Raw genomic sequence first — 17,705 nt, 5'->3', positions numbered from 1 at the left:
TTACCCGTCTATAGGTAGTTTGCATAATTTTGTGCCATTAAATTGGCGTGCGTGTACAGTATATTAGTTATGCATCTTATTAATCAGAAGCGTACAACATACAAATAGCCTATACGTAATTGTTTTGAAACCTGAGCGTTTTCATACATATTATGAGGAATGTCTTACCATATTATGAGGAATGCCTATTATGTCTCCTCTCTTTCAAAATCTCTTAACAGATATGTTCACCTCTGTCACGTGAAACCACGTTAATTGCATTATGGAACGGACATTCATGTGTAGCCTACTGCCTTGTGCGCATTGCTGCGCATATAATGTGAAGAAATAATAGTTTATCAACATTTTAAGCTAAACGTTCTGATCTGTTGCATCAAAAATATTGCTTTTAAAAGTGTTTTAAAAAATAAATAATAATATTGTGGCCTAGGTTGTATGGATTTGGGATCTGTCGTCCCACAACTGTCCCAGAGTCTGTTTGGAATAGGCTATTTCTTTCACGACAAGCTGACAAATAGAATAGCCTTAACTTTTCTACTATAGTAGATTGACTTAGCCTAGTGATTTTGCTTTTTTGGTACTCGAGGAAAAGTAAATGTGGGCAGTTATTCTAACATGTTCAAAGTGCACATCAGAATTCAGTAAGAATGGTTGCATCCTAGCCTTCCATGTTCTGTTAATATGAATTAGCCTACCATATTCTAAATGGGAATTATGTCATTCTGAGCACCGTGGATGGACGCCCTAATTAGTTTACGCCAAAAGTCCTGTAAATGAATATGTGGCGCTGGACATTTGACAGGCAACATTTTCCTAATGAAAACCCTGACTCTACTGTACTGAACTCTTACTGTGCTGTACTTTGATGTCCAAACTTGTGAAACATAGATGTCTATGATTTGGTTCAGATTTGGTTAGTTCCGGACCAACCAAATTTGGTCTCGTTTGGAGGAGAGCTCATTAAAATAATAGTCAGTGTGTAGACTAATATGCAAATGAGGATATTGCATACTTCCACCTTTGTGTACCTATTTAAAATACAGGACATTACTATGAAGGTAATGACATTCCTTTCCAGAATTATTCATTTCTGTGTCTTACAGATTAAGGGACCCATAATGAAATTCCGTTACTGCAATTCCGTTATCTGGTGTAAAACTTTTTCAAAGTCAGCATGTCAAGTCATAGCTTGACACCCCATTCTTTCTGCAGACATATTTGAATCTTAATTCAGAGAAGATATGAGTTTTTGGAAAATGTTTACACGCAAAAAACGGAGGTAATTTTACAGATATTCTGTTACCAAACTTTGCATCTGCACAGTTGTTCCAGTAAATGTGTTTTTGTTACATTTTCAGTGTAAATTGTTAAAAGTACGCCTTGTGTTAAACTTTGAAATCAATGTTTTTTTGTTTGGAATACATTTTAAGTGAAATATATTTTAATATACTTTTTGCAATTCTGTTACTGTGGAATTGCCCAGTTATTAAAATGAGTGACTATTAAGCAATAGGTTCTAAGAATAGGTTACAAGCACTGTGTCAGTGTATTTACTCCCACATATCCTCCGCAGTACATTTACTACGTGGCGTTGCAAATGAATGAACGAAAGCTAAATAAGGCTTTGCAATTGAGGTGATGAAATATTCCGATGAATGTCTTTTGTATTTATTTAGCATACGTATTTGTTTCCTTTATGCTTAGAGCCTCGCTGGGCCTCTGTGAACAGGGGCGTGTTGATCTGCGACGAGTGCTGTAGTGTTCATCGGAGTCTGGGCAGACACAGCTCCCAAGTGCGTCACCTGACTCACACACCATGGGCTCCTACACAGCTACAAGTAAGATCTCCACTGCACACAGACACACACACACACACACTATTCTTTACCTTGGTCAAAGGTATCCCCTTTTCTGCTTTTGTGATAGAATAGGCTGTCTGTATATTTCATTTAATGGGTAATATCTCTGTCTTTTAATCAGATGGTTCAGACGTTATACAACAACGGTGCAAATTCGATATGGGAGCACTGTCTACTGGACCCGATGATGAGTGGTAAACGCAAGGCCAACCCTCAGGACAAAGTGCAGTGAGTCATGTATTTTTGATGGCTGCCGAGTGAGCCAGGAGTGCAGCCTTATTCACTAGTGAAGGAGAGGCAATTGGCCCAGTTACACTAGTACATAGGTTCTTAAGCTTTTTCAGCTCGAGACCCAAATGAGAAATTAACTGGCTGAACTGTACTGGCCTGGATACACATCCACCAAAGTACTGGTTTGATTCAGCATGAAAAGTGTATGGGTTTCAGCAGGAACACACAATGCTGGAGAAACCTGAATTGCTTCAGTTAACTTATGGTCGGGTCAATTCACCTGAACCTAAGAGTGATTTGTTGCTTGAAATTGGAAGTGCTTCAATTGAAATCCTTCTACAATGCTCTGCTGTTCTGTTAACCCCCCTCTGTTTTATGTTATTCCCAAAGCCCAAACAAGACAGAGTTCATAAAGGCCAAATACCAAATGCTGGCTTTTGTCCACCGGATGCCTTGTCGAGATGACGACAGCTTCACAGCCAAGGACTTAAGCAAGGTGTGACATCTGCCACGCCGTGCACACACAACTCCCTAATGAAGGTGTATCAAGCTTGAATGAGCAATATTTTACTAATAAATGTGGATGTTATTTTTCCTCAGCAACTTCACTCCAGCGTCCGCACTGGTAACTTGGAGACATGTCTGAGGTTACTCTCTCTTGGAGCCCAGGCCAATTTCTTTGACCCAGTAAGAGATGTCATTTCTCCCCCATCCAGCTTCTAAACATATCCTTAACAATGTGATAATACAACAGCGTTACTTCCATACATACTGCTTTGCCACACGGGTACGAGAGCAACTTAATAGAAAGAGGGAAGGACCGTTCACACTGCTTGTGGGAAAAAAACTATGCCAAAAAGGAAACCTTTTCATTGGATTAATTGCAACCTTGCACTACAACCAGTTAAATGTCCGCAAGCAGTGTGAACCGACCCTTACCCTTTCTCATAACCTATCTATGTATTTTAGTATTCCCCCCCCCCCAGTTTTAATTGTTCGCGTATGGGTGGTGTCTTCCCTTCTCTCCAGGAAAAAGGGAATACGCCTCTGCATGTGGCTGCCAAGGCAGGGCAGGTGTCTCAGGCAGAGCTGCTGACCGTCTACGGGGCTGACCCCGGCGCCCCCGACTCCAACGCCAAGACCCCCATCAACTATGCAAGGTACTGCAACATCCAGCCTTTTTAAAGGGATAGTTTAACATTTAGGATGTTAACTTATTTGATCAAAGTCATTTTTTTTTCATGTTTTAGTGGCTGTGTGACCAGGCAGGCTTTATTGGCAAGAAAAGAGGCATAACAGATTTCTATTGTGTGTCTCTTTCTCAGGCAAGCTGGCTACCATGATCTGGCTGATAGGCTGGTAGAGATCCAGTATGAACTTACTGACAGACTGGCTTTCTATCTCTGTGGGAGAAAGCCTAGTAAGTGAGGAGAGGCTTTCGCCTCCTCAAATTAGACTGCAAGTGTTGCGTGTCCGCTTATCCTGCCGTCCGTCAGCCACAGCTGAAACAAACCCACAGTAATCAGTGAGAAATGCTACACCAGCCACAGAAGCAGCACATCAGTGAAGCAAAGCGTGGGTCGCTAAACATTTCATTTTTCCGCTTCACGTCTAGGGCAGAGCCTCTCTGAAGCACACACAGAAGTGGCATGCGTTTTAGATGTTTGCCCCTACTATTCTGGTATAGCAGGCAAGAAACAATGCACACGCAACGCTTGCAGCCTAGTTTCAGGGGTTACTCAACTGATCGCATACAGTGTCTCCCATGAGGTTTCTTATCACCACAACCCATCCGTGCTTGCTTTCAGATCATAAAAATGGTCAACACTTCATCGTCCCACAGATGGCCGACAGGTAAGGAAGCATCGTGTGGCTGAATTGATCAAATAGTAGCCTGGTCCCAGACTTTGTGCTGTATAGCCGAACCCTTTCGTTGTTGTCATTGCCAAATGACAATGACCGTAGGAGTTGGCGAGACGGCTTAAACCAATCTGGGACCAGACTAATGAAATAGCACTTTGGGGGGGGGGGCTTGTTCTAGGATAAGTAAAGTGGGTGAAGTTTTAAATGTGTTTTTTTTTTGGGGGGGGGGGCAGCAAAGAAAACGTGAGCTGTTTGACAGTGCAATCCAACTCTAGAGCCTGCCAGGACAGGCTGAAGCAATTGTTGCATGTTGTCAAGATCATAATCTTCCCCTTAAATCATTGAGTACGTTTTCATGCGCACTAATAATTAGATTATGGCAGTAGGCCGAGTATGGCATTAGTCATGTAAACACCTTACTCTGCTTACATTAATTGGTGTAAGGTCATAATTTAAGTAAGCATACGCCAATTAAAACACAAGGTTTTCTGGGAAATTGTTGTAATTATTAGGACATATAAACACTTTAATCTGAGTTCCAGCGGTGTATTTAGTCTGGGCATGTGCTAGCACCAGCAGCGCAAGCCTACCTCTTTTGCGCGAGGGAAGTGAGTTTGGGAAAAACTGAAAGTATACCTCTTAGAAATGGTTTCGACGTACACGCTTGATATGTCGGAACTCAGAATCAAAATGGCTTCCAAAAAATAACATGGGTCGCTGTGGTAGAACATTTATTTTGATTGACAATTTTCTGCATTTATCAAAGTACCTTCAGGTAGCCTGATTTCAGATGTGTCCATGTAAACCCGGATTATTAGGGAAATTGTTCTCCTTGCAAAGCATGTAAACGTTTTAGTCAAACTATTTGATTAATCTGACTAGTGTGAATGTACCCAGTATTGTTATTGCACCCTAATAATAATAATAATAATAATAATAATAATAATAATAATAATACATATCTGAACTAAATTGCTACAGTTGGGTTGGTCTTATTATAGCATATTATTAACTTATTATAGCATATTATTAACTTATTATAGCATATTATTAACTTATTATAGCATAGTTCTGATATTTGAACTCAAACAAAACATGTCTTTTTTATTGCTGTCTTGATGGATAAGGAACATGTAAGTATTTTATCATAATAAGGTTTGACCATTTCTCCTCCCATTCAACATGAGTGGCTAAGCAGATGTATTCCCCCCCCCCCCCCCCCCCCCATGTATAGCAGTTTAGATTTATCAGAACTGGCAAAGGCGGCAAAGAAGAAACTCCAGTCTGTAAGTGTTCAGTGTTCATGGATAAGATGTATGATATTACAATCTAGAGACATATGTAATCAAAACATATTCATACAACTAGTTCTGGGTTGATTTTTTTCCCCACAAATCACACATTTCATTTCAGCTCAGTAATCATTTATTTGAGGAGCTGGCGATGGACGTGTTTGACGAAGTGGACCGAAGGGAGACCGATGCCGGTAAGACAGACAGACAGTGATGCGAAGTAATGGAGTAATGGTCGGTGCATGTTTTTTAAGCATTCGGGCCACCAGGTCCAGTCAAACATCTGGGTGGTGTTCATTTGGCACCAAACGGACTGAAACAGGGAGGGACTACCTAGACTTATCCAATAAGAAACACACATTTGTGTTGTCGGTTGCAAAACGTTTTCCGTTTGCGTTTCCTAATGAATATGGCCCTGACGCAACACTCCTATGTTCTGCACAGTATGGCTGGCGACACAGAACCACAGCACCCTGGTGACAGAGACCACAGTGGTGCCTTTCCTTCCTGTGAACCCAGAGTACTCATCAACACGAAACCAGGCAAGCCTGCTGCATAACTCCTTCCCTAGTTAACACTTTGATACTGATTGCTTTAGTTAAATACATTCCCCCTGGCTGGTTTTCTCTCTCCCTTTAAATATGACTGATTCTCGGTTCCCTCAGTGACGTTTCAACAGATGCAGTAGGAGAGGATGCATTTTGCTAGGCTTTTTTATTTTTTCTCCAGGGACGGCAAAAGCTTGCGAGATTTAACGCACATGAATTTGCAACTCTTGTCATCGACATATTAAGTGACTCGAAACGTCGACAGCTGGGGAACTCTACGATAAGTCCCAAAGGTAAAGTACTGGAAGATAATGGACCTACTATCTCAGACACACATGGCTTATGGTCATAATTAAAATTGCATGTCTTTATATGAAATGAGAAAGGGGTCATTTGCTTTGTGGTTACAGAAAACATTGAACTCATCCTAAAAAGCCGGAGTGGTGGCGAGGGTCTGGACAACGACCAACCGGACTACGACAGCGTGGCCTCTGACGAGGACACGGATAAGGAGCCACCCTCGGGCAAGGACCGGACCAAGGTAAGTAATGTGATTTCTTGGCACACCAAGTAATGGGTTTCAAGTAGTACTTACTTATCCTGAAAATGAGCACTCGCAGTCTGGACTCAGACAAGTCCTAAAGCCCACCCTCTCTGACTTTTCCCCCTACAGAGTCTAGACTCGGACCTGTCAGACGGGCCTGTCACGGTGCAGGAGTTCCTGGAGGTGAAGAACGCCCTGTCGGCCTCGGAGGCCAAGATCCAGCAGCTGATGAAGGTCAACAGCAACCTGAGCGACGAGCTGCGGCTGATGCAGAAAAAGGTACCGCCCACTGCAGAGATCCACCAATCAGATCACTAACACCGTTCGGTCCGCCTGCCACTCGACCAATGAGACGGAGGGCTGGACTTCGGGGGGGGGCACAGCGGTTGGTCAGCCGAGCTCTGGTCCCTCCCCTCACGGTAACCTCCCTTCACACACTGGTTCAAGTGAGGATCCTAACCGGTAACCACCAGGCTGCTGGAAAGGTTCTCCTGCAAGGCAAGACTGCTCTCCATCTAGCTCCACTGTTTGGGCCAGCATGTTTCAGTCCATGTTCAGACAATGGCTTCTATAGCTTGACAAATTCTTAGCATTTTAATTTTTTTTACTTGTGTTAAAGAGATGCATTCTTGCTCCACTCTACTGTGGAAGACTATCTCCCTCCCCCTGGATACAGTGTATCATACACTAAAGGCAGTGTTCTTTCTTATGGTACGACTAACAGGCATGCTCAAGTAAACAGCATGACATCACTCGCACTGTGAATTTCCCTCCTCTAGTCGTTTCTATGGTGACTAACATAGTAAGCATAGCGTTGTTGTTGCTATTTTGTGTTCTATCCGTGTGACCCTGCATTGTGATTTCAACAAGCGTATCAATTATACGGGGTTTTCTTCTTAACCTTAATGTTCGCTCGCCAGAATACTCCTCTTGAAGGTGTTAGATGACACAGCTCTTATTGTTACTCAGGTGCAGCGTTTGCCTTTGTCATTCGAAAACATTCCAATGGTCCTCTGCTGTGGTTTTAGTAAGACTCTTTACGTCTGATTGTTTCCTAACAAAGCTGTATTTATAAAGCTGTCTCAGAGTAGGAGTGCTGATCTGGGATCTGGGCCCCTGTGTTCATTCATAATAATCTTAAATGCCCAGGAGTACTGTCACTTCCGGAGTTCTCCTCCAAAGTCGGTGCTACACTATCGTTTGACTCTAAATTGGAGTCTTCCTTATCCATATGACCCCTATGATTTATCATACAAAATCCTTAATGATTTTAAAGTCACAATCCGGAGTGTGCGTTTCAGCCCAACAGCAGGCCCACCGCTTGATTTGGCCCAATCAACAGCCTCTGTTCAACCTACAAGGCGTAAATGGTGACAAACGGCCTTTTACGAGAACGATTGAGTGACCATAGAAATATAGGGTATGACTCCACAAGGTGGTGAGATGCCCTTGTCGTGGTTTGAATAGCTGTTGTTGCAGACACGTAGGCTCCGGATCGTGCATTTCAACCCCTTCTTTATCCTGGGTCATGCATTCCTTTTAAAAGAAGAAGGAAATGCTCTCAATAATATTCTATGGAACAAACAGTAGAAGTCAAACTGGCATTCCTCAGTGGTGGACGTGTACAGTATGTGATTTAGCTGTGTGGGCTGGCATTGATTGAACTGATGGCACATTCGATTGTCTTTCTTAGCCGTCAGAGAACTTCCCTGTTGCCCTCTCTGAATAAATAGCACAGACCGTAGGGTTGGATAGAGGGCACCATTTAGGGCTTTCTATCTGTCCTATATATCTATCCTGTCTGTCCTATCTATCTAGTTCAGATAGCTCCTGTCTCTGGCAGATAGCTCGTCTCTGTCTATCTGAACTGTTTGGCTTGCCTGCAACACTTTCTGCTTGCTCTTACCCCTTGCTTTTTGAGTGGAGTTTTCGGATGCCTAGCATGAGTAACACCAGCGGGGGAAATTCTTAACAAGACGATCTTATAAAGATACGAGTAGTAGCGTTGGCCTTAGCTTCGTACAGATGGACGCTGACCGTTTCTAACACCTGAAGTAAACATTTAGAGGAAGGGGGAAATGGGGGACAAATCCTAACATCCGCTTTAGTTACATTTTCACTTAGTCTCCTATTGACATCAATTTTTGACAAGTGAAATTCAACGTAGGTGAAAGTTAGGATTCGCCCTGTACCGAATGAAGCATGCGTTTAAAGCTAGAAAAAACAAGTCACCTTGCTCTCTGATAAGAAAAGCATCCTCTTAGTGTATTTGCTGACTCGTCTCTTCCAGCTGCGTTCTCTGCAAAGCGAGAACACGTCTCTCAGGCGGCAGGGCCCAACCACCCATATCTATCAGGTCCCCATCAGCAGCGGGTCAGAGTACACTGACCCTTCTTCCTCCAGTCCCTCGGCCATGAAGCGCCGGCAGTCAGCGCGGGCCAGCCGGCCCATGTCCATGTCTATTTATGAGACTGGCTCAGGTCTGAAGCCCTACCTCCCCAAGGGGGACACCCCCTACCCAGAGGAGGGTGTCCCCCCCTACCCAGAGGAGGGTGTCCCCACCCTGCAACCCTTCCTCCCACCTCATGTAAGTAAAAATCCCGCATCCAGCCTTTTGCTATTTCCTCTCCCATTTCCATCTTTTAGGCGTCTTCTCCTCTTCCTCCTCTATTTTTTGTTCTCATTGTGTTTGTTTCTGCAGTTTTTTTTTCTCTCTGATTGTTTCCTTTCCTTTCTACTTTTACTCAAATCTGTTGTTCTCTGGTGTACCGGTAGTGTTTGCCTGTAGCTGTTATTTGGGACCTGATGGTGATAATCAGCCAATACAATGCCAAGCACACAGGTCACACGTAGGCACTCAACTCGGTGTCTGCTCTGAATGGCTGCAGTCTCATAGGATTCTTCTCAGGGGTGTTGGTTTCCACAATGTTTACCTGGGCCTTGTTTTAATAACTTTTTAACATGCATCCTTCCTCTCTCTTCCTTGAGATAATCACTGATCTTTAAGTGAATGGACGTGTGCGAACATTTCCACTCTTATTGCTTTCACCAATGTTAATGTGTTTTAGATCAGCGATTTCCCCAAAGAAAAGGCCAGGTGCATTTGAAGGTATTCGGAGTACTCTGTTCCAAAAATGTTCTCAGGTAGACAACAGACAAATGTTATTTCAAGGTTGAATCTGAAATATTTTGAAGGTTTTCATGTAACTTCAAATAAGAATTAAACATCCCATTCAAATTTGTTCAGTGTTTATTTGATTCTGTCTCTGACTAACAAGTTCATTTATGGTTCTAAATCCAGGTGCAATGTCATTTCTCTTTTAAACATATATGGGAATTTTGTGTTTTTCTAATTGTAACGAATCTCTTAGTTCTGGTACAGTATTTCAAGAGGAGCAATTCGTGATTGGCACATCTATTTGTTCTACACCGTCAGAACTCAAAAGTGCAAGATTGTTTCACGCCGTTGTTTGTTAACAATGTAATTGTAAACAATAGTCTATAGCTTAACAACGTTGTTTTTAAACTTTACCCTGCAATCTCATGGATGGCCTGCCCTTTCATCTGTAGCTCTGTGAATTTGAGGGTTTGCATTTCTCCAGCCCCGTTCCCTCAGCTGTTCACCAAAAACAGGTGGTGGGTGACGCTTTGTTGCCGTTCGAATCCCGGATTGCCCCTTTCAATGTCCATGAAACAAACGTGTACTCTGCGATTTCAAATAATAAAATATCTTCATTGTCTAGATGTTTATAATGTTCAAGGTATGGGATTTGAGGTACAGTATGCTCAGATCCAACAAGGAATTGAAATGCAGTTATTTAAGTGTAATTCCTTGTCATAATCACAATTTATGGTGTTCTTCATTCTTACTATGGTTTTGTTTTCTTGAATTATTTTTTTATTCTAGTGTTCCCAAACCCTGTTATTTGCATGTGGTTTAAACAAGACTTTGTTCTTGAGAGCACTAACTAGTTTTTTTAAAACCCATGTTTGTTTTATTTCTTTAAAACATATCATTTGAACCCCTTTCTAGACGGGGGGTGCTTTTGTGACCTCTTCATCCCTCCCCTCCTTCCCATCCACCCAGTCCTGGTCTCGGGACAAAAGTGCTCTAAGGGTTAAGTACCTCCTCACTTGGTCCGTGCCTCTCAGGATGCAGCAAATCTACTGGGGGCGCCCCTGTCCTCCTCCCTCCCTCCCTACATATGCTGCTCCCTACCTGTCCTGCTGCATGAGCCAAACCACCACCCCATGGGCTGCCTTTTCTTCAGCACCACCACCCATAACGCATCTCCACCATCACTGTCCTCATCCTCATGCCTGTTACAATCAGCTAGAAGGTTTTCAATGTAGCAGCACTATGCGTCAAGATCAATGTAAAGGTTTGCCTACTCTCCGTGAGACCAGCTGCCAGGTTAAGCGCTCAGCCTATTGAGATTTTTCTTTCTTACATTTTCCCAAATTCCTCATGCTGTTAATTTAAACCAAAAAAAAGCCTTGGGGTCCTTCCACCTCCATAGCCAACATTTTGCTGTACTTTAAAAAAAATTGATGACCTCTTTTCCCCATCTCTAATCAGCACACGGCTGTCGCCCAGTGAGCTTCATCCAGCTTCATCCAGCACGCCCTCCCTCCCCTTTAGTAACACCCAAACTATCCGGTTATCCAGGAGTCTGTTCCTCACTGAGACTGTGGACCTTTCCAGAAACGAACAACCCCTAGCCCCTACCCCCTAGACACTTGCTGAGATCTTGTTGAAGATCTGAGAGGATTTAGTAGATTTAAAGCAATGTGATAACAATTCCACCGAACCTATCAGACGGCAAGGTGGAGCTATCACCATATTGCTCAAACGTATCAAATCTCCACAAGTGTCTAGGGGGTAGGAGCTAGGGGTTGTTTCTGGACTGGGCCTTTGACTGACATGCGCAGAACTGCAAGCCCAGTAGGAGAGAAATCAACAAAACACCTGTATGAGCTAATCCCACTTTCTGCAGTTTGCTGTAGTTTGTGCGGGTCTTGGCATCTTGCCCTGCAGACAGGAAGAGGATGTTGTTTGAGCGGGTCTATTGGGCTAGGCTGGAAAGGGTATGTAACTGTACGGTATGTGGCCTGTGTCCCTCTTGGTGTTTTGTCTCTGCTCCTTTCTTTGAAAACGCACCTCCTCTACATAGTTTCTCTTCTGCGCAGAAAGAGGGCGGGATCTGCTCGGATGTGACAGCGCGGGGGGGTCAGTGCTGTGCACCCAAAGCTTCCTATCTGATATTAGAGTACAGCTCAAGCGATATTGTCCGCCAGTCTCGTGACGCAGCGCAACCGCTTACAGGCTGGGTGGAGCACCACGCAGTATTGCGTTATTGAGTACAGCCAACTTTAGATGGTCAAATACACGTTTGTTAAGCAGTATCTCCGTCAGCATCATCTTAGCCAATGACTTGCGTTCAATTTGTGCCACACAATTGTCCATTGTCACAGTGCTTTCCCCCCCCCCCTCTTGACTTTTGACCCGAATTCATCGGAACCTTGATTCCATGTCATGAAAGTTATTATGACTCTTAATGAAAGTATTGGATCAGAGATCTGGAATGGATCATGGTTCTGATGTAATTCAGTAGCTGTTGTTTCTTTCTGTGTGATAGCTATCCAGTGATTTCTCTCTCCTCAAACATCCCCGACTTCATCTGTCTTGGCATATGCCTTAAAAAAGGGGTGCAGCCAGCGCGGCAGTGTTTGAAGCTTTTCCTGGACTATGCATTTGGCCCTTGATTCATCGCCATGGTTTAATATCGTCTATAAGTCTCCATCTTTTACATGCAGGAGTTCAAAGGTTTTTATAGACATTGGACCAGCCTAGTATCTCCACTTGGCATGGTACCAATCAATCAGCCATTCCATTTGTCCAGTGTGGTTTCTGTCACAATAGCTTCTAGACGTTCAACTTGCAACTTTTTCCAATTGTGTGAAAACGTGTTTTTAACCCCCGGATAACCTCTTTCTACTAACCCTGGCAATGAAATTGAAAAGGCTTTACTATGATTTTCTGTTGTGCTTCCATGCTTTTGCTTGTTGACTTGTTTAATGCATTGTCGTTGTCCATGTTGCTTTCCTATGGTTTTAGTTCATTTCATTTGTCACTGCCATACGACGATGTAAAACTGTTTCAAGGTCACATTTCTGTCAGCTCCTGTTTACGTTTTAGGGATAGAATATAATGCAGTGGTTTGTGCTACACTGCTAGAAACTATTTTGTAAGTTGTGAGTATGATGCAGTGCATTGAAATTGGGATTTTATCTAGAATTTTATATCCTCTTTCTGCTTGCATTATCATTGGCATTTGTCACTGTGACACATTTTTGTTACTCTCGTTTTCTCTCCCTCGTGTTAGGCCTCCAAGCTGGACAAGCAGAGCAGCATGCCAGACAGTGACTATGACAACACAACCAATGACTATGAGATGAAGGACTCTGGGTAGGAACACACACACACACACACACACACACACTTTGAAGTTGCCACTGCTTTCTGTGTTGGCCTACCCTGTAGCTCAGTTGGTAGAGCATGGTGTTTGCAACGCATGGTGTTTGCAACGCCAGGGTTGTGGGTTCGATTCCCACGGGGGGCCAGTACGAAAGAAAAAAAAAAATGTATGAAATGTAAGTCGCTCTGGATAAGAGCGTCTGCTAAAATGACTAAAATGTAAATGTAAAAAATGTGTTGCACATCAGGTGGATAGTTATGGCTGGATGTAGGGGTGCAGAGATTGTAGTAACATCCTGGATGATCCTGTCTACCCCTTAGTAGACGTGGGAGGCTGAGGAGCAGTGGCTGGCTAGGGGAGGGCAGCTCCATCCCTGAGCTGGATGACCTGGGGGCAGAACCGGACCCAGCGCTCCCCAGCACTGAGGATGTCATCCGCAAGACGGAGCAGATCACCAAGAACATCCAGGAGCTGCTCCGTGCCGCGCAGGAGAACAAGCACGACAGGTGAGGAAGAAGTGACAGGCCACAAGCTCGAACAATGAAGCCAAATTAAATAGAACTCTGTTGTAACTATCTCTATGGAGATAAAACAAGGCTTTTTCTGTGTTTCCTGAAAAGTTCCAGATAGTCAACCCCCTTTTGTTTAACCGAATTCATTATTGCAGCGTCGCCTTTTCCCTTTTTTGTATTCAAAGTACTTCCACTTTCTAGATTCTTCTTGAGTTCCCCCACTGTCACTGTTTATTAAAGTTCTGCATTTTTACAATATGTGTTCTTCTCAGTTCTTTTTATATATATAATCTTCCCTATGATTTCACCTCTTCCTCTTTCTGTGTTCTCCCCTCCTCGTGCTGGCATTTCGTTCTTTCGGGGGTGGGGGTGTCTCTGCCCCCCTTCCTTATCCCATTCCTGTAAGCAGACCTTGTGAAGGTGTGCGCCGGCTCAGGCACAGTCTGGGCTGTTTCAGCACCCTGGTGCCCTGGGTTGAGAAGGACCCCTCTCCCGTGCAGCCCCTCAGCCTGTGCTCCCTTGATCCTGCCTCCCGGTACTCTACTAGCCTCTGTCCCTGCCTCCCAGGCACTGTCTTTTCTCTCTCTCTCTCTCTCTCTCCTGCCCCTGCTCTCCTGCCAAATTCCGATGATTTCCTCCTTTGCTCTGGTGTGTTGTCTGCTAGGCATTAGAGTGAAAGACTGGTCTTAATGAACTCTCACTCACCTACTCTCTTCATTTCTTCCGTTGCAAACATCAGCGCAAACACCACTACCTCAACTAAACTCAGACAACCCATCAAAGGGCTTTTGATATTCAAGGTACCCATGTGTGGTATTCCGTGTGTTTAGAGTAGAGCTGGAGCTAGTTGCATCCATAGTAGTCCATCACCAAGTGCATAATGAATACAAGCAGTCTTATCAATTTTAGATGATATATGTATGCGTTTAGGTTAAGGAATTGTGCCCTGTAGTCTAATATCCAAATGAGCAATTATTTTAAAAAATATATAGTTTCTTGTTTTGGTGTAGCTGATAGTTCATCACATGATCAGCTCTAATCCCTCACTCCTATCGTTTAACCGTGAATTATACAGTAGCTTGGTTGCCACTGCCTCTGCTCTCTTGCCTACTCCATAGTGCAGAAACAGATTGGCATCCAGGCTACATGAATTATGTCAGAATGCAATATTTGGAATAGTAAAATAGATTAAGCAAGCACTAACCTGGGACTGCGGTTTGTTTTCCAGCATGTAGCTCTGCCAGTGTTGTTGTGTTTTGCCTCCCCTCCTTACCCAGACTAAAAACCGTTTTTACTTGTGACTTGTTTTGAATAGTGTTGTTTTGGGATCGCAAAAAGGTAACTTTTTAATCCAAGTTTGGATTTCCTCCGTGAAATAATTACGTTGAGACTGTCTTATTAACCACTCTCCTGATGCCTTTTCTTTTACAGCTTTATACCCTGCTCCGAAAGAATATATGTGGCCGTGACGGAGATGGCCGCTCTCTTTCCCAAGGTAAGCTTACAAATCCTCCATGGTTCCATCACTCACATGCAAAGGTATTTAAAAATGTTTTGCAACGGAAAATAACTTTCTCTTCTGTTTGATGCCTAATGAACACAACCCAGCTCATAATCGCATGATGCGTTTAACCTCATCTCACCTTGTGCTTTCCAGAGACCCCATTCGGAGATGGTGAGAGGCCCCCTGCGTCTGTTGACGTCTAGCTCCTTCCGGCTCCAGGGTGAGTGTCGGAAGGCAGCGCCCCCCGAGGAAGGCCCGGGGCCCGACCTGCAGCTGGTCACCCAGCAGGTTATCCAGTGTGCCTATGACATTGCCAAAGCTGCCAAGCAGCTTGTCACCATCACCACCAAAGAGAACAGCAACTGACCATCATGGCCACCGTCGCAGGGCTTTTAGATACCGTATGGCCCTGTAACGTCTCCATTTTGTTAATGTATTGTTCATCCATTAACTTCTGTTAAAAAAAAAATGCATTGTTTTACTGTGGTCGTTTTTAAAAAAATCAGTGTTGGTGATATTTGCATGTAATTTATTTAAATACAAAATGTACAAAATGAGAGTATAAATATTGGGACACAAAGACTGAACAGCTATGGGAAATCATCCGTAGCTCTACTAACTGGAAGGGAGAAGCTGTTTGTCGTGAGCTACTACAGGAATCCACACTACAGCCAAATACTGACAAGATGATTGGGCATTCCCAGGAGATCCTTTGTCGCTAATATGCAGTTTCCTAACCGCACTTCTTAGTTTTGTGGTTCTACATACTTCCAGATACAGTATTTCTCACACCAACGAAGAAGCCATGTTTTTTGTTTTTTTTGCTCCCTAACACCTATACCCTCCTCCTTAGAAATGCGTTTCATCCACTTTGATGCTCCTTGTCAGAACCAGGGGCCTCACACTGGCAGCCCCCAAGCCAAATGTGTCCCGTAAGCAAATTGAATGCGATCCAGTATAGTATTCCACATGGTTAAGGATGTGGTGAAAGCTATGAATAAGCCGTAAGTGTATAACAAACTTTACACACCTTGGAGCTACATAACTATGGAATTCTAATGTATCATTCAATACAATTCCAGCAAGCGTAGGGAGGAATGTTGGGAGAGTTGGATCTGATGAACCATCACTCATCTGTGCACATTTTTGTATCCCTGCAATGCCCATGTCTCCCCCGTCCAAGTGTAATTGCTTTCATTTCAAACTGCATCTACTAGAACCATCTATGCCTATTATTGCATTTCAACACTTGTTCAAGGGGGCAAATGATGCTCTTCACCAGCAATATGTTGTACTTGTATTGAGTTCTAGTGAATATTGTATTTATAAGTTAAGATGCTAGACACAGTCTTGTGCTAGAACAGTGTTAGTGCTGTGACAGTGGATAGATTTGCAGCGCAAATAATCATTTGCCCTCTTCCATGTGTTTTTGTGCTCCATTCTATAATGCTGCTAGCCTTATGACATGTGCAACTAATTGGATAGGATTGTAGATATCTCCTCTGCAAGTGGCTGGTTGTCATCAGCATATGGTTCAGAGCTGTGTTATACTTGAAATGTAATCAAGGAAATGTCCCTCTGTGCTTGACTCTTGTTCTGAATGGACTTCAAAACAGGTGTCAGTTGTGCAGTAATCATAGCTGGGGGGGGGAGCCTTATTTTTTAAAATAAACTTAATTTATAATTGTAACCTCATGCCATGTCGTATTTGGCCACGTACTGTACAACTGTGATGTGTAGAGAAACGTGCAAAGAAATAAATGATTTTAATGAAAAAACAATTCCATCAGAAAACCCTATGAACATAAAACCACACCAAGATGACAACACCTTTAAACCAGTTTGCTAAATACGTAACACACCTTACAACCACCACATGCAGCAGCTGATATAAGCATGGTATAGGAATACTTGACACATCTTAAACCCATTAAGATGTAGTTAAGTATAATTATGTCTTTTGGCCTCACGGTATCATCATGTCCAGGCTGATCGGGTCTGCTAAAAATCTTTGAGCAGAGGAAGGCAAGAGTATATACAGAGGACAAAACTAATCAAATGCTTTAAGAAATTAACAAAAAAAACATGCTAAGAAATAGCAATGCAAATCAACTGCAATAGGCTTACATCCCACTCTGCATGCATTTGCACAGTGATGCAAGATTTGGCTCTATACTCCAGCATTTTGGATTTAAGATCAAATGTGTCATATAAGACAACAGTACAGAATGTCACCTTTTATTATAAGGTATTTTCATGCATATCTGACTTACTGTTTAGAAATGAGCCATTTTTACCTCAAAATGCATATGGAAGGGTGTGTATATTTGCCAAATTGATTGTCATCTGTTTAGCTACCAGGTAAAAACGTTGGCTTTGCTTGCCCTAATGAACTGGACCAGTACCTTGTCCTGGAAGCCCTACTGGGCCATCCTACGAGTCTCCATCCTCCGCTCTTCCTCCTGCAGCCTTAGAGCATCCCTCTCCTTCACCTGCCCCCTCTGGCGCTGCTCCTCCCACTGCGCCACCTGCAGGGAAGAGAGAACAATGAGCTACATCATTGGGCCTCCCTCCACTCCATCTAACCCAGGCCAACAACTGACCCCGGTCAACACAGGCTGTTCCTGTATCCGAGCCGTCCTTTGGCCCTCTTCCTCCTCCCTCTCGGCGTCTGGTCTGCCTCTCCAGCTCCTGGATCAGCCCTCCCCCCGCTTCCTCAGAGACTCATTCTGAGCCTGACTGTTCTCCTGCATCTTGAGCTCCATCTGCAAGAGCCTTTCAGGGAGCAAAGGGAGAGAGCTGGGATTCTCTAGTCTGCTGTCACTACAAACGCACAAGCTTGGCACTGCTTGGTGTGTTGCACATGCCCTCCC

General features: G+C 43.5%; 1 protein-coding gene across 7 annotated transcripts in view; it reads left to right on the top strand.

The window, feature by feature from the left end:
* The window catches only part of LOC115199813 (ARF GTPase-activating protein GIT2), a 32,533-nt gene extending 15,923 nt beyond the window's left edge, over positions 1–16,610 (top strand). Inside the window, exons 2-21 of one of the 7 annotated variants that reach the window (XM_029762264.1) lie at positions 1,705–1,838; positions 1,981–2,087; positions 2,481–2,586; positions 2,691–2,777; positions 3,120–3,250; positions 3,416–3,510; positions 3,899–3,944; positions 5,081–5,086; positions 5,188–5,239; positions 5,367–5,439; positions 5,690–5,787; positions 5,975–6,086; positions 6,204–6,334; positions 6,467–6,616; positions 8,628–8,924; positions 10,371–10,454; positions 12,724–12,806; positions 13,137–13,322; positions 14,760–14,823; positions 14,986–16,610. In XM_029762264.1, the coding sequence (XP_029618124.1) occupies positions 1,705–1,838; positions 1,981–2,087; positions 2,481–2,586; positions 2,691–2,777; positions 3,120–3,250; positions 3,416–3,510; positions 3,899–3,944; positions 5,081–5,086; positions 5,188–5,239; positions 5,367–5,439; positions 5,690–5,787; positions 5,975–6,086; positions 6,204–6,334; positions 6,467–6,616; positions 8,628–8,924; positions 10,371–10,454; positions 12,724–12,806; positions 13,137–13,322; positions 14,760–14,823; positions 14,986–15,198 (2,255 nt within the window). In that variant the 3' untranslated portion in view covers positions 15,199–16,610. The remainder of the gene's footprint in view (positions 1–1,704; positions 1,839–1,980; positions 2,088–2,480; positions 2,587–2,690; positions 2,778–3,119; positions 3,251–3,415; positions 3,511–3,898; positions 3,945–5,080; positions 5,087–5,187; positions 5,240–5,366; positions 5,440–5,689; positions 5,788–5,974; positions 6,087–6,203; positions 6,335–6,466; positions 6,617–8,627; positions 8,925–10,370; positions 10,455–12,723; positions 12,807–13,136; positions 13,323–14,759; positions 14,824–14,985) is intronic. The other 6 variants (XM_029762266.1, XM_029762265.1, XM_029762267.1 and 3 more) reach the window with 6 other exon arrangements.
* The last annotated feature ends 1,095 nt before the right edge of the window (positions 16,611–17,705 follow it).

The sequence above is a fragment of the Salmo trutta genome, chromosome 9 (assembly GCF_901001165.1).
Source record: "Salmo trutta chromosome 9, fSalTru1.1, whole genome shotgun sequence".
Taxonomy (NCBI): Eukaryota; Metazoa; Chordata; class Actinopteri; order Salmoniformes; family Salmonidae; genus Salmo; species Salmo trutta.
This window is presented reverse-complemented; position numbering and strand designations above follow the sequence as displayed.